General features: G+C 38.0%; 1 protein-coding gene across 7 annotated transcripts in view; it reads right to left on the reverse strand.

The window, feature by feature from the left end:
• Positions 1-16718, reverse strand: part of LOC100679872 — a 106413-nt gene that overhangs the window by 72103 nt on the left and 17592 nt on the right. For all 7 annotated transcript variants that reach the window (XR_004226432.1, XR_004226431.1, XR_004226433.1 and 4 more), the window contains exons 2-3: positions 13743-13832; positions 12852-13118 (exon numbers count right to left, since the gene is read on the reverse strand). Coding sequence is in view for 4 of the 7 variants with exons in the window: in XM_031921458.2 (XP_031777318.1) it covers positions 12852-13118; positions 13743-13832 (357 nt within the window). In the remaining 3 variants the exon portion in view is untranslated. The remainder of the gene's footprint in view (positions 1-12851; positions 13119-13742; positions 13833-16718) is intronic.

A 16718-nucleotide genomic window follows, 5' to 3' on the forward strand; every position in this document is an offset into this window, starting at 1 on the left:
GAGACTTACAAGAAAGCAGTTGAAGATTTGTAGAAGATTGATTAGATTTTGCAACGCAGCTTGGAGCCGACCCCTCGAAAGAGCCTTAAATCTTAGTGTTTTTTCTATTGTTTGCGACGAAATTTTCGGAGCACGGGACATCACCAGTACGAGAGGAAGAGCCGTTTTTGCGGAGAAAGTTGAGGTATAGAGTGAGGTATCCATATGCCTATTTCGTAGCCGTACTTCCGGGTATTACATTTGCTCTATTCGCAAAGCCATTGTATTTAACCGTCGGGAGGTTAGTTTGTTGTAAAAGTGTATCGCACGAATGTAATTTTGCCGCCTAATATTAGCCGACGTTTCGCTGTGAACCACATAGTCAGTTAAAAATAAAAGAATTGTGATTTTAGTGTATTAAAATAAAGTGTCATAATTTTTCTCCCGACTTTATCCACTGGCGAATCTCCTCAGGGATAAAAAGTCTCCAATAGCCGGCAACGTGTCAGTGAATTCCGTTAAAAGTAAAATTCGTTCGACCTGGCGCCCGTTTAATAAATACGTTCGGGCGTTATTGTAAAATGTAACCCCGTTACATTTTACAATAGATAAGATCAGAGCCGAGGACGAAGCAGGTATACATCGCGCACCGGCTAGGAGAAATAAGCGAACTTACTACCTACGCGGAGTGGCGATGGATCCCTACGAAGCTTAATCTAGCCGATTTAACAACGCGTTGGAGTAGTAATTATGTTTCGAATGATAGTCCTTGGTTTGTTGTATCCGATTTTTTGCGAGAAATAGAGGCGAATTGGCCAGTACAAAGGCCGTTGGCTAAGGTGCAAGCGAAAAATATTGATGAATTAGAAATGCGAAAAGTAATTGTGTTTGTTGTAACGCCGAGCGTGGCACGGGATATTCCAATTACTGCTGAAATTTCTGACTGGCAAGGACTTTTAGATGCGGCGCGGTATGCGCTTAGTAAAGAAAATACTAGGCCAAGCTGTAGAGCATTTTTACATGACATAATTTGTTACAGCAAACCGATTGTGCAATCATGTAAAGGATGATAAGCAGATGAAAAAGTATATGTTTTTCACTCGCATTTCCGTTCTTTATTATTAGTTATTAACAATTTATTGCAAAAAACGCGATTTTGGTCTTTCTTTGCTTATAACTTTAAAACTAAAGGCGCTATCGAAATTCCTCAATGAGATGATTTATAGAGAATAGAAATATCTAGAAAATGAGAGGTCGAACGCCTCAATCGTATAATTAGGTCCTGAGATAATGAGGAAGAACCGGCAAATTGGGCGTTTTTTCGAAAATTCATAGCTCCATCATTTTTTGAACTGGAGCGCTAAAATTCTGGAAAATAGTAGGGATTATAATGTTCTTTATATGTGCAAAAGTTGGGTGCTGTCGGATTATTAGTTTGCTCAAAATCGCGATTCAAAGTTTGCGGTGCGTTTATTTCCGGCAGGTCCGTATGCTGTATTGTAAGTCCGCTTGAAATTTCAAAAAAAGGGTCGAAAAGTTGACATCCTGTACTACAAAACGTAGATTATGGGGTAATGGACCCAGAGGAATCACATACTGATGAGCAGAGCGTCGTTTTTAAATAGGAGCAGAGAGTTCACTAAAAACATCCCACTGTACTTTTCGTAATGATTTTTTCTGAATACAGACCAAAGAATCGAATTCCTCTGGTTCCGTTACCCTAAAATAACAAAAAAAAATTAAAAATAATCATTTAAATAGCTACAGTAGATGCTGAGAAATGTTAATGCAAAGATAGGCAACGTGCGCGCCGCGCGCTCCTATTACTATATATACGCGTCTCCTCCGCCGATGCTCCGTCCCCCACCACTCGACGGCGAGCGCGCGCTCGGCCGATTTTCGCGAACTTTACGACGGTTTTTCGCGTGCTTTCAGGCACTTGATCGAAAACCTAAAACTTCTCGACCCTTTTTTTGAAATTTCCGTCGGACTTACAATACAGCATACGGACCTGCCGGAAATAAACGCACCGCAAACTCTGAATCACGATTTTGAGCAAACTAATAATCCGACAGAACCCAACTTTTGCATATATAAAGAACATTATAATCCCTACTATTTTCCAGAATTTTAGCGCTTCAGCTCAAAAAAATGACGGAGCTATGAATGTTCGAAAAGACGCCTAATTTTCCGGTTCTTCCTAATTATTTCAGGACCTAATTATCCGATTAAGGCGTTCGACCTTTCATTTTGTAGATATTTCTATTCTCTACAAATCATCTTGTTGAGGCGATTTCGATAGCGCCTTTAGTTTTAAAGTGATAGGCAAAGAAAGACCAAAATCCCGTTTTTTGCAATAAATTGTTAATAACTAATAATAAGGAACGGAAATGCGAGTGAAAAACATATACTTTTTCATCTGCTTATCATCCTTTACATGATCGCACAATTGGTTTGCTGTTACAAATTATGTCATGTAAAAATGCTCTACAGCTTGGCCTATACTAAAAATGACTTTTCTCGCGAATTTTTAGAGTATTTCTGGTATAGTAGAGTTTACTCAAATTGTTTTTCAGATGAAATTTTGGTTATCAAGCATGATAAGCAAGTAAAAAAGAGTAGCGAAATTGCAAATTTAAATCCGTTTTTAGACGAAAATAATATTCTTAGGGCCGAAGGCCAAATAAGGCGATTAGATAAAGAAATTTTCAATAACCAGCCGATTATTTTAGCAGGCGAACATCCCGTGACTCGTTTATTAATTATGGAATATCATTGTAAATATTATCATGCGAATAGCGATACTGTAATTAATGAAATAAGACAAAAGTTTCATATTGTAGGTTTAAAACAAGCGCTGTGATCGATAATAAGTAAGTGCGCAACTTGTAAGGAACTTAGAGGTAAGCCGCAGAGTCCTATGATGGCATCGCTACCTACTGGTCGCTTAGCTTATAAAATGAGGTCATTTAGCCATTGTGGCGTTGATTCTTTTGGACCTATGTTAGTGAAAATTGGCCGTAGACGAGAAAAAAGATAGGGTGTTCTCTTTACGTGTTTAACGACGAGAGCTATTTATTTAGAATTAGCCCACTCGTCGACAGCAGGTTCGGCTCTGCAGCGCTTATCAGCTAAAAGGCCCTGTAGTTATGTACAGCGATAACGGGACAAATTTTCGTGGTGCGTGTAGCGAATTGGAAGACGCGGTTAAGCGTTTAGATATGAACGAACAGACAGGTTATGCGTTGAAAAATGGCATGCAATGGCTGTTTAATCCGCCCGATGCTCCTCACATGAGAGGTGCATGGAAAAGGCTAGTTCGATCAGTGAAGACAGCATTGCGTGTGGTTTTTATCTGAGCAAGTTGTAAGCGAGGAGGTTTTGTATACATTATTGACGGATATTGAGCATTCTGTGAACTTAAGGCAGTTGACACATGTGTCGGTGGATCCTCGCGATGCAGAAGCTCTGACGCCAAACCATTTTTTGATAGGCTGTTCATCCGGCAAAATTAAATTAGGAAAGTGTGACGTAGAATCCGCGTGCTTACGAAAACAGGGGCAAATTGCGCAATCGTTTGCTGATGCGTTCTGGAAGCGTTGGTTGCGTGAATATCTGCCGACTCTTTTGCCAAGAAAAAAATGGATTGAACAATAAGCGCCTCTCGAAGTTGGGGCAAATGCCAGGGATTATGTACTTTTGAATCCGTGCTTAGTGTTCTATTCTACTGGTAGCACATATTTGATTTTAGTATACAGTGTAATGTGTGGTACAAAATTACGGAGCTTTTGTACGAGGGGGAGAATTGTTCCGGACGTAACCGAGGGCTATTAGGGATAAGAGCAGTGCGCGACATATTTATTTTTATTAATATTTATTTTGCCTGGCATTAGTTTAGCGAACGTTTCTACGCCATTCGATTCTCACATGCGCGAATCGATAAGTATAATGGAATCTGGGATTGAATTACCTATGACGCCAATTGAAATAGAGACACACAAAATAAATACACATATATACATACACACACTCGCGAGCACCGCCATCGCAGTAGCCACAAGAAGCAGTACTTCCCCACTACAGCATAATCCTACAAACATAGGAATAGAAGAGTAACGGCAACTGCGCACGGAGCGTAGATTATCCGAAAGAATAGCCGTCATAAGAAAAACTGACACGGACTATCAACGGAATTAAAAAGATGTCACTAAACGAGCAAAACTACATCGCGATATCCCTCAAATAGCAACAAGCTCATCAAAATTACTATATGACAAGCAAACATCGGTCGAACGCGCTTTCCCGAAAACGAATCGGGAAAGTCCCACGTGACAGCGAGCAGGCGACGAAAGGCAGCAGGAGGGCTAGTCACGATACAATTTTCTTAAAAACCGACGGTAATAAAAATTTTACTAGGTCACATGATAGTAGCAAGAAAGTCGTGAGAATATCTCATATTAGGTACTCCTAATATGGAAAATGAAGAAGGAAAGAAGCTCCAGTATATAAAGGCAGGAGAAAAGAGGTGAACATCGTCAGTTTTCCTGGAGTTGTCTTACGGATCGAATCGCTGCAATTCACCAGACCAAGTTCAGATCAGTTCATCAGTTTACATCAAATCTTCAGTCGATATCGAATCGCTGCAAGTCGCGAGCTAAGTCAGTTTAACTTACATTATCTTCGAAGTGAATAAAGTTCGCGCTGAATAAGTTGAAAGTGCAAATCCGTAAAAGAGACCAAGGGATTCAGTAAAAAATAACAATTTGCCTAATAAAAACTCAGTGGTGCAAAAGTTATACAAGTGCCACTTTCATCGGAACACACCGTTCTCTCTCATCACTGGAAGAGAGCTGAGGCACCGAGGCACCCATCTGTCTGCACCTGCTCCGACAAGGAACGAGCCAAAGGACCGACACGCACACCAGCCAGGGACCTACAGCTGCAACCTCCTGCTGGCGCACACTCATACACTTACACACATTACACTAAAGGTACTTTTCTCTCTTGTTTTCTTGCATAAATAAACGTAGTAGTCGCTTTAAATTCTAACCCCGTGTAAAAGTGATTTCGTTATCCGGCTCCCTTTCCCGGAAGGTAGTGACCGCGTCTGCGGTAGTCAAAAGGGTAAATTTAAAATAATAATAATTGCCGAAGATAGGAACTCAGCACACAGTAAGTATATTGGTGGGTTGCGCTCGTTCTGACGTAACACAAGGCGATTCGTGGCTTCAGGCCAATACGGTTAGGAGTGATTTTATAATCATTCCTAGACTGCTACAACCTCTTCGAGGAGTTTTACTCCGCAGATTTTGAAGGTCACTCACAGTGCGGAGAGCCTAAAGGGCCGATCTGTGACTGCCAGACCAGAGAGTCAAGTGGTGGGAGGCGTTCGCGCGGGTATATGACTGCGCTTATAGATATAGATATAGAGGAGCGCGCGCACTGCTTCGAGTCCCTTCAGTAGTCCTCGGAAAAGCGCCTTTGTTTTAGCGGGCCCGGATTTTTGGCGGCTCGGGTGCTCGGGTGTGCAGGGGAGCGAGTTTTTAAGTCCCCATCAGGAAGCTGAGAAAAGTTGGTTTATTTTTAGAAAAATGATGAATATATACAGCTTTTTTACAATACACATGTGACGCGAAGCTTACAATTATAGGATTATGGAAGTGTCGCTGATAGAAAATTCGAGAGCACGCTTTCCCGCCGAGTGGTGGGGGGCGAGCGTCAGTGAGAGCGCTTGTGTATCTCTCGGCTGTTTGATACAAACTCGCACGAGTCGGTTTTTCGCATGGCTTATATACTCAGCGCAGAGCAGTGAGAGACCAGATCGGCGTGTTGATATTTTTTCTACTAGTGACGTCAGAGTCGAGGCTTATATGTGTTATAATTCTACAGCTGACATATGTAAAGATCGAGAAGTTGCTTCTACGCTGAGTAGCAGGGGATCGTCGGAGAACTGTGTGTCACTCTGGCGTATGGTTACAGTTTCGCGCGGATTAGGATATTCACACTTATTGATATTTTGTTCTCTATACTGACGTCAGAAGTACGAGTCATGTGTGTTTTGTTTTTAGTTGGTGTATTAGATGTGTGTATACAGAATTGAGATTTTGTTTGTCGTCTTTTTTATTTACTCCGCTCTCTTGTAGATGTATATGTAGAATTTCAGATATTAGTTTTTTGTTTAAATTAATTTCTCTGTCTTTAATTTTATAGTTTTTGAAATCGAAGGTGTGATTGTGACTATTAACACGATCGGAAATTACATTGTTTTTTGATTTTATGTGTTCGTTTATTCGTATACACACACTGAAAAAAGGTTAAGTTATCCTCAGCCCTGCTTTGGTTCAACAGTTACACTAACGTTTCGCAACATCTGTTGCTCTAACTTTAGGACAGTATACGGCCTAAATCCTGAATTCTCAATTTCCCCACTACTTTTTTTGGAAGGCACATACGCAGTAAGCAAAAGATTGTAGTGAGCATATATACGAGGTAATATACGTTCTAAACCAAAGTAAAAGCTCCGCTTTGCCAATAGACTTGTACGTGCCCGCGCGAGGTCACCTCTTATGCTAATCTTTTTTCAGTGTACATTTCCTTTTGTTACATTGCATACAAATTTTATAGACTACATTGTTTTCAACATCCATTTCTTTTTTGTCTTGGCCTTTGATAATAATATCTTTTATTTAGCTGTTGATTTTTGGTACAGTTTTAAAATTGTTGGTCTTAAATGAATGATTGGTTTGCTCGTAAAACACGCTGATTTATGGTAGGCTAACAATATTACCTTTTTCATTGCGGCTACTCAGCTGCCTCAGAAGTACGTTAGATGTTATCGTAGCTAATCTTTTTCTTACATATTTGTTTACAAATGCAGGCGGGTAATTATTTTCGTGTAGTAGTTGTTGTAATATTTGAATTTACGCAGTCGTAATATATGAAAGGTATACGTTGCGCCATCTACTGGTCGACGACGATTTCGTGCAACGAGACGAGCTCACGCGAGAGCGAACACACTGCGTATGATTTTAGTGTATACTCTAAGCGCTCACTATACTGTATACCCTTGTACGTAGAGTCAGACTATGCTGCGCTGAACTCTACACTTTCTGTCTACTGTAAGACTCCGAGCTGATTGGACGCAACGCCGACTTGTGACTATTGCCACTTTAAAATATATTATTTAAACCTCACAGATATTATTTATTTAAACCACCACTCCAACAGTAGTTTTTTGATGTTACATATATTATTGTTGTGGAATTTTTTATTTGGCAATTTTATCGCTCTATCCATGAGGTTGTATACCATGGCGATTTTTTGAGACAAAAGATGTTACGAAGTATAATTTAAAAATTTGCCAGAAAAGATCGATTTAGTATACCAGTCAGTATTAACTTATCGTTGTCTTTTATCAATAGGACATCTAGAAAGTTAATTGATTAATCTTAATTTCATGCAATAATTTGCCAGAAAATACTGCCAACAATATACGAAACAGTTAATTATATATATTTCTGCAAGGCATGGTTCTGGGATGTGATTTTTCTGGGATCCCAGAAGTATCTTACAGTTTTTTTCTAGGCTTCAGTATCCAACTTCTGGGATCCCAGAAGTCTTTTAAAGTTTTTTTTCTGGGCTGCAGTTTCCAACTTCTGGGATCCCAGAAGTGATTTATAATTTTTTCTATATTGATTTAGTATTTTTTGTGACTATAAACATAATTGTCCTGAGTTCCTTTATACTTGACATATAAATATTTTATTAAATATTCAAAAAACTGAATTTTTATGATACAAAATGTTAAGTTTTAAAGAATTTTGTCTTGTAGACTATATCGCAAAATTTCTAATATTAGATACATATTTAGGATTTGATACAAAAAAAGCCAAAGTTGTAATTAGAAACGAATTTTTTAAATATGACAGTCAAGTCATAATTGAATCTATAAATAACCCTAGTGGAAATAATTGGGTATGCTAAAGTGTGTCAAAGTGTGCCAAAGTGTGCCAAAGTGTGCCAAAGTGTGCCAAAGTGTGCCATACTATGCCAAAGTATGCCAAAGTATTCAAATTCGGAAATCTGCTGCACTTTGGCACAGTTTGGCACACTTTGGCACACTTTGACACACATGGGTTTTTCGGAAACAAACATCTCCTTTTTGACAAAGTATGACAGTATAGCACAGTTTGGCACGGTATGTCACAGCATGGCACACTTTATTACACTTTGGCACACTATGGCACATTTTGGCACACTTTGGCACACTTCGGTACAGTGAGATATATCCCGCCGCCCGCGCGCCAAAACATTGCCACAGCACGATGCCGTCATATCGACGGCACGCGTGGAGCTTGAAGTCCCAGTTATAGAACGTAACAATAAATAATTTAATAAAAAAAAAAATTCTAGCGTAGGTAAGACTTGAACCCGGATCCTTTGGGTTAGTAAGCTGAAGGTCTACCACTGAGCCACAAGTACTCGTTACAGTTAATACAAAAATTGAAACTCATGTACTTCAAGCAGGTATAGATACTTACAATATTAATTAACATTTGCCCGTAATTGTCTTAAAGCTGCTGTCCGCCGTAAATTTTATTTATTTTATTTATTTATTTATTATTACCAGAAGAAATTTACAAGGTATGTATTTCATACCTGGAAACCTGCAGAGGTAAATAAAATTACCTGTTCGCAGTCTGGTTACAAAGGAAAAAGAAAAATATAAACAAAACTTAAAACTAAGATATATACATTTGGCATTAGCTTCTAATAACAAATTTGTGTATTTCATACAGAAACAATTTTTTTCTTTTATTATTTTTCTAACAGTTGTATCGTATCCAGTCTTTTATGATTTTCTTTTGAGGGTATTTATTTATATTTAATACTTTTAGTCGATTAGGAAGCTCATTATATACATTAATTGCTTTCATATAGCTGTTCTTATTGCTGATTCTCTGATTTGTCTTTGGTATAATAATACTTCTATTCCTAGTAACACTATCTGATGCTAAGAATTTTTCTTTCTGTATTTAATGGATTGTCTTGTAACAAAAAGTTATTTTTATTGATGATTTTTAAAATTTTGTTTTGTAATTTTTGAACTTGGTCTCGGCTATTCCTATATGCACCGCCCCAAGCAATGATGCCATAAGTTATAATACTATGAAAAAAAGCGTAGTAAATCATTCTGAGATTCTCTATGGGCATTGATTTAGAGATTTTATAAAAAATATAGACTAGGTATTTAGTTTTTCCAACTATATATTGCATGTGGTTATCCCACTTTAGGTTACTATCAAAGACAACTCCTAAATATTTAAAGTTCCACCCTAGTTATACTTTTATCAAGAATTTTAACATTTATCTGAGCTGGTACGCTTCCAATATTACTTCCAAAAGTCATGCACACTGTTTTTCCTACATTTAAGGACAACTTGTTTACTGCCAGCCACTCGGCAATTACACTTAAGAAATTGTTCATGTTTACTTGAGCTTCTATCCAGGCTTTACCTGTAGCTATAATAGCAGTATCATCTGCATAAGAAATTATGGACTCGGGGGGAATCTCCTTTAAGACATCGTTAATATACAGGATAAATAGTAGCGGTCCTAATATCGTTCCTTGCGGGACTCCTGTGTTAACTAAAGTTCTATCACATTCATTACCGTCTATTTTGACTACTTGATATCTGTCATTTAGATAGCTGGAAAGGAGATCCAACGCTTGACCCCTGATTCCAATACGATATAATTTGGCCAGTATACTGTGGTCAACAGTATCAAAAACCTTCGCCAGGTCAAGAAAGGTTATTATCGTAGGCTTACTCTTATCGATATTATTATATAATACATTGGTTAGGTAGTTCAGAGCATCCTTCGTACCGATCCCTCTCATAAAACCAAATTGTTGCTTAGAAATTATATTACTCTTTTCTACAAAATCATTTATTCGATTATACATAATTCGCTCAAGAATTTTTGCAACATTAGATATAAGAGAGATAGGTCGATAATTCGTGATCTTATGTTTTTCGCCTGATTTATAAATCGGCACTACTTCAGCACTCTTTAGAGCATCAGGCCATACCGCTTTTTCAATACACTTATTGAAAATATGGGTCAGAGGACCTGCTATATGATTACATAGCAATTTTAAAGTCTTGGCATTTATCTTATCAAATCCCCCATTTTTCAGTTTTAGCGTATTGATTATACTTATTATTTCAGCCATACTGGTTGGCTTTAAGAAAATCGACATAGGATTCATGTCAGGTAGTCTAAGTTCTGCGTTGACAGGTTTCACGATAATTGCACTTAATTTTCTCCCAATTTCGCAGAAGAAAGTATTCATGTTTTGAGCTATTTCGACTTTGTCTGTAATTTTCCTATCATTAACCTTTATATAATTTATGGCATCATTAGATTTTTTAACTTTACCGATTTTTGTATTTATTATTTCCCATAGTTTTTTTGGGTTGTTGTAATTATTCTGCACTAGATTCAATTCATATTTCATTTTGGCATCGGTAATTACCTTATCCAAGATTTTAGAATAGGTTTTATACTGTATTTTAAGCTGTTTATTCTCCACATCTAGTTGCCACAAATTATATAAAAATTCTTTGGTTTCACATGATTATTGCGTCGGTAATCCAGTTTTTTCTACCATTTTGTCTATTAGCCTTTTTTGTTGTTTTTGACAATTCTACGCATTGCTTGATTTCATTTAACAATTTTTCTACAGCCAAGTTTGGATCAGGTATCGAACTAATTTCATCCCAGTTTCTTGAATTAGCGTTATTTATTATTTTTTTGTAGTTTAAGAAAACATACGGTTCTTTAGTTACTGTCTTTAGCTTATTTACAGCTATGATAATCGGGTAATGATCCGTTAGATCATGCTTAAGCTTGTATGTGGCTGTGTTAATGTTGTGAGATTTCTCTCTCTCTCTCTCTCTCTCTCTCTTTCGCACGCGCTCACTCATACGTGCACGTGCACGCACATACTCTCACATACACCAAGTGATCTCACCGCTCGTGCATGTGATGGCGCTCGCGACTTTCTGGTGTGTATCCTCTATACCACTACGTAGAGCAGGTGTAATTGTGTCGTCACTACCTTCGCTGCTCCACTAGCCGTTCGCATTGCGAAACAGGCACCTGTTATTTCGTCCGTCGGCGCGCTGCCTCTGCTCCATGCCGTTGACAGCTGGAGTCGAGCTACGTACGATGATTATTTATTAATCCGCCTCATGCGCTATTGGCCTAACTAACAATTCGCTCATACTCGCTAATAAGACTTCTAATCCTCTACTAATAAAAATCCTTGTTCGACGGATTTACTCCGTCGCAACTGATCTTGGAAAAATTGTGATTCTAAGTTAGTTAAGAATTCAACAGAGTTATTAGGAATCAAGAAGACAAGAACGACGCCATTGCAGTCGCAATCGAATGGTTAGGTTGAAAGACAACATCAAAAACTTTTACATTATCTGACTTAATAAATAAATGACAACCAAAAAGACTATGGTCGACGGGTTTGACAGTTTTTATTACCTTACAGATCTTCTACGCATACGCCACACAGTAGTTAATATTGTTGAACTTCAAGTTGAACGATTATAGGAAAACTATAGAGGAAGCGTCGGACTGACATCCTAACCTCAAAATTAAGTTCAATCGTGTTCATCTTTCGAAAAACTACAGTTTTTGCTGCTACAAAGTCGGGATATTTGTTTGTAACACTGTATCTTTTAGATTTTTATAGCTAAATCTGAATTAACCATGTTAAATAACTAAATTAATCAAGTCCATGGAACGACGACTCCCCACTCATATCCAAAGAATGAATTGGAGATAAATAGTCAGAATTCAACCGCTTGATGCTTGAATTCGTTAGAAAAATAAATCTATTTTTTGTTCCTCAAAGTGATGATAAAACATCTGTAACCAATGCTCGGTATACTTGATCAGCGTGGTCAAGGTAGAGGATATTGTATGAGTTCCTAAGTTATTGTTGGTTTGAAGAAGATTAACCTTAAAGGATACAAGATTTTTGATTGTGGGACCATCTAAAAAAAGCGAGCAACGTTGTGACTGAGCTCGAACGTTGAGAATAGAATATAGCAACCCCTAGAAGCGAGATCAATGATGTCCCGAACGCTATTGTATTTGTCAGTCTGATTCTGACAGCTAATGTGAACTATTGTGTTGAAAATACTGAATGAAGTCTGAGTTACGTGTTTGTGTTTGGCTAAATAGCATGTGCTTATTTACGTATACCGTATCCAGGCATAAGACTATTATTTGACACTTGACCGAAATGGACACTTTTTGACCCTAAATATAGGGGTGCAAGTAACATATTTTTCCCGTAAACTCCATTTGCGAGGTGAAAGTAAAACTAGTCGCAAAAGTAAAATTGGTTGGGCGAAAGTAAACTTCGAGGGATGATAGTATTTTTCTGTCACTCCCAAATGCTGGTTTATAGAAAAAAGTGACGATGGTCGAGAGTGGAATAAAATATTATGTGCAACACGGAACAAAAGTAAATTTTTACGAGGGTACGCTGTAAAATTTAAATAATAAAAGATTTATTTAAAAAAAGGTAGACGGCTTGAAAAGTGCAATCCCCCATCCACAAAGTTTAAGAAGGGGAAAGCACAGTATAAAAAGGGGAGAAATGGCTTTTTCAGACTCGGGTGATGATTTGACAAAATTCAACCTCGCTAGAAAAAGCTAACCCCCCCCCCCCCCCCAGTTGCACAATATACTATTATATGATCGTTAAAATGGTCAGATTCACAGACAGTAATTTGAGTTAGAAGTCAATTAATGATATTATAATGATAAAGAATTATTTATACCTAAAAATTCCTCATTCCTTAGAATTGGAAGGCTATCTCTGTCACTGGTACTTGAGTCCAAATATGATAACCCTAACAATCCGTTCAAATCTGTTTTTGAAGAATTATTCCTAAAAATTTTTGGTGAATTCTGTCCAGATCCTATATTTAGGTTACTGATGTGTAATAAACTATTTTCAGAATTTACATTGGTCCTGCAGATTTCTGGAGAACGATTATCAGATGATAAATTCTGCCTGCTGATATCTGATAAATCATTACTGGAATCTGTATGAAAATCATATTAAAAAAGTTAGACATGAAATATTTATAGCAATTACTTCCAGAGGAGGTCCGAACTTATGACGAAAGCTAATCTACTACATCAAACATTTTGAGTGCAAATAAACTAAAAAAACAGTACGTTGTGTACCATAGGCGTAAAGTGGGATTTTTGAGATCAAGTGGGGAGTTTACAGTACGAGTGGAGGCGAGCTTGATCAAGCTGAATGCGAGAGCATTTGTGAGTCTAATATAAGTACTGTCAAAAAGCTTACTTAGCCCTTGTACACTATCTTTTTTTTAAACATGCATGGAATATTACATTTCTTATAACTGTGAAGCCATGAAAATTGTTCAAATTTTTAAACTTTTTAAAAAATTTCTTTAATGAAAAAAGATTACGATAATTGCATTTAAAACGAAATTTGATTAGCTGCTGACTTTTTGCCCTTGGTAGAAAAACGGCTACTTTACGCCCACATAATAGGTACAAAAAATGCAAAAATCGTGTTTGTGTTTACAAATTATTTTTTTAATTTTCTTTTGTGGTTAGATGCATTTTACTGCAGGTTTAGTTTTACCATGAGTTCTGATCCTCTTATGAAAGCATTATTAAAATAACACAATTACCATATTCATCTTCTTGCTCGGAGATCACATGTTTCCTAGCTCCATTAGAATTTGGCGTATCGAGAATCTCAGTTGTATGCTCACCTTCATCTTTAAGAATATTTATATTAAATGTTTATGCTTAAAATTGTAAAATATTAAAACAAATATTATCAATAAAATTAAAAATTCGAATAAAATTTTGAGGTTAATATATTAAAAGAACATGCTATAAAACAAAAAAACAGTGATCTGTCGCGGTACGCCTGGCAGATGTAAAACATTTAAATTAATGGTTATTGAAAAAAGTGAATATAAAGTGGAATAAATAAATATTTATAGTTTTGTAAGAACACAAAAATTGAGTTTTATGAAAGCATGCAATGGAAAGGATGAGTCAGAGCAAGGAGAGCGCGAAAGTCGACACGCGCACGCACACGCATACTCATTCTCTCTATTAGTATATTACTATACGTGTGACCTAAGTAGCCAATTATTGCACGTGTATTAGCGCCCGAGTGTACCCTGTTGATAATATTGACATGATTTTGTGATGAATTAAAATTACGTGATTTTCAACGCAATTTTTGTATGTGATTTGTCACGTCAATTAGTTATGTATTAATTTCGAACGTTATATGACGTAATTTTCTAACATGTAATAAAAATTGGTTAACGCTGTAGCTCTACGAAATTATGTTACGTCGGTTGGTAGTACGGAAAATGGGCGCTAATGTCCAAGAAATATTGTTTTTTAATTGTTTTTTATTAATTTCTTGGACATTAGCTCCCATTTTTCGTACGACCATCCGGATAATAGCACCTGTATAGGCAACTATTTTATCATATTTAAAGTATGTAAGAGTATAAGTATTTAGAAGTGGATTCTGTTAAAAAAAGACGTAATAAAATGTTCCAATTCGTGACAAAAAATGGTATCATTCAATAACGTCATTTAACGTCATTTAATAACGTCATTTAATGACTAAAGATATTATCTTCAACTGGGTATCTTCCTTGCTCTCTCTTCCTTCCAAACCTACGACCTCGTACCTTTCTCTCACTGCTCCTTTCCCTTCACTCTTTCGCTACCCTTCTCTTACTTTCTTCCTGGTTCTTCTCTCTTCTCTTCAGTCTCTTTAGCTTGCCGAACTTTTCCCTGGTCTTTTCCCTGAAATTATCCATCTCTCTCTGCAGGTTTCTCAACTTTCCTTTCGTTGTCTCCACTTTCTCCTCCATGTCCTGTATCTTTCTGTCCATTGCCTCCCTTTTCTCTCTTTCAATTCTTGCCTTCACTTTCTATTTGTCGATCTCCTCCTTCAACTCTCGGACCTCCTTGTCTCTCCTCCTGTCTCTGCTGGCCATTTATCCCTTTTTCTCTTTTTTCTTTTTTTGCGTACAGAACAATTGCCTCCCGGCTCACACTCTTTTGCACAACTGTTGCACTTCCTAACCTCTAAGCTAGAACGTGTAAATGTTATTCCGTTGGACCATTTCCTCTCATTCCTTCCGACAAAGCTGTGCTAACTTTACACTAGTCCCTTATTCCTACTTTCTTCCTCCGCCTACTTCAGACTTGGTTCCGCATTCCTGTTCCTGTGCCGCTTCCACTTTCACATTTCCGTCTGTCCGCCTATCCCCCGATTGCTTCTATTTTGCTCTCTAACTATGTCCTTCTTTCTTCTTTGCAACTTTTCTTTATTAATTGATTTTCCAACCAGCCAATGTCCTACATATTTTCCAATTGCTCCTACTCTCCATTCTTCTTTTTCCTTTCATTCCTCCTCCTTTTTCTTTTTTTCCTCCCTTTTCCACAACACTCTAAGTAGCTTGCTCAGGTTTTTCTTCTCTCCGCTTAGAACCTCTGCCCATTTCACATGTCTATCGCCAGTAACCCTACACCTTTCAAAAATATGCTCCATGGTTTCCTCTTCTTCTTCGCTGAGTCTGCACCTCCTGTCTTCCTAACTCATCCAGTATATGTATCCCCTCGCCTCATTTCCCATTATAAATCTCGCCGTTACTGCTAGCGCCTTTCTTCCTACGCCTACTCCGTCTTGCAAGTACTGCGGCGTTTTCCCTTATTCCGTCATTATCTTGCCTACGTCTCTCGCTTGCCTCGACCCTCTCACTTCTTCTGACCAGGCCTGACATTGGATATCTCTGCTGACCCTTTCCCAATCTTGCCTCACCTGCTCACCCCCTTTCATCCTTCTATGGTATTCCTTCAGAGCCCATCCACATTTATTAACCTCCCCTTCTCTCGTTCTCTTTGGGCTGCTCCTCCTTTTCCAGTAGCTTCCAGCACTCCTTCCATAGAGATCCTTATTTTGCATTGCATAGTTTTTCCTCATACTCCCTCATATCATGGCCCTTTTTCTCGTCCTTGTCTCTAGCTTATACCTCTTCGTCTCCACCTGTAGTATATGTCCAGGCGTGTTACTATCCAGCTTCAATGTCCACTTTATGTATCTCCTCTGTACCTTTTCTAGCTCCTTTTGCTCCTTCCAGCCCCAGATCTTCGCTCCATATTCTAGAATACTCTTAATCATCGTATCAAACAGCTTCATCCTCACTCTCCAGCTGTCCCTGAATAGTGCTTCTCCTATTCCCCGAATCGTACTCATGACTGCGTTCGCCTTTCCCTTCAGCTTCTTTATCTGTGCATGTTCTTTCCCGTTCTCCTTCATCTCGTAACCTAGGTACTCGAATTTTTTCACCACTTCAATTTTCTTGTCATCCCACATGAATCTGTCCTCTTTTTTCCTTCTTCCCCCGTTTCTAAAAACCATTATCTTTGACTTCTCCGCATTCAGTTCAAGACCTTTTCTCCCTATCAGTTTTTTAAACCTCCTTATCATCTGCTTCAAACCTTCTGCGTTAGTTGACAATAGCACCACGTCGTCTGCATACGAGAGTGACCAAAATTTTTTGCTGCCCAGCACCACACCTCTTTCTTGCACCTTGCTTATTTCCTTTTCTGTGTCCGCCATTACC

Source organism: Nasonia vitripennis, assembly GCF_009193385.2.
Source record: "Nasonia vitripennis strain AsymCx chromosome 1 unlocalized genomic scaffold, Nvit_psr_1.1 chr1_random0011, whole genome shotgun sequence".
Taxonomy (NCBI): Eukaryota; Metazoa; Arthropoda; class Insecta; order Hymenoptera; family Pteromalidae; genus Nasonia; species Nasonia vitripennis.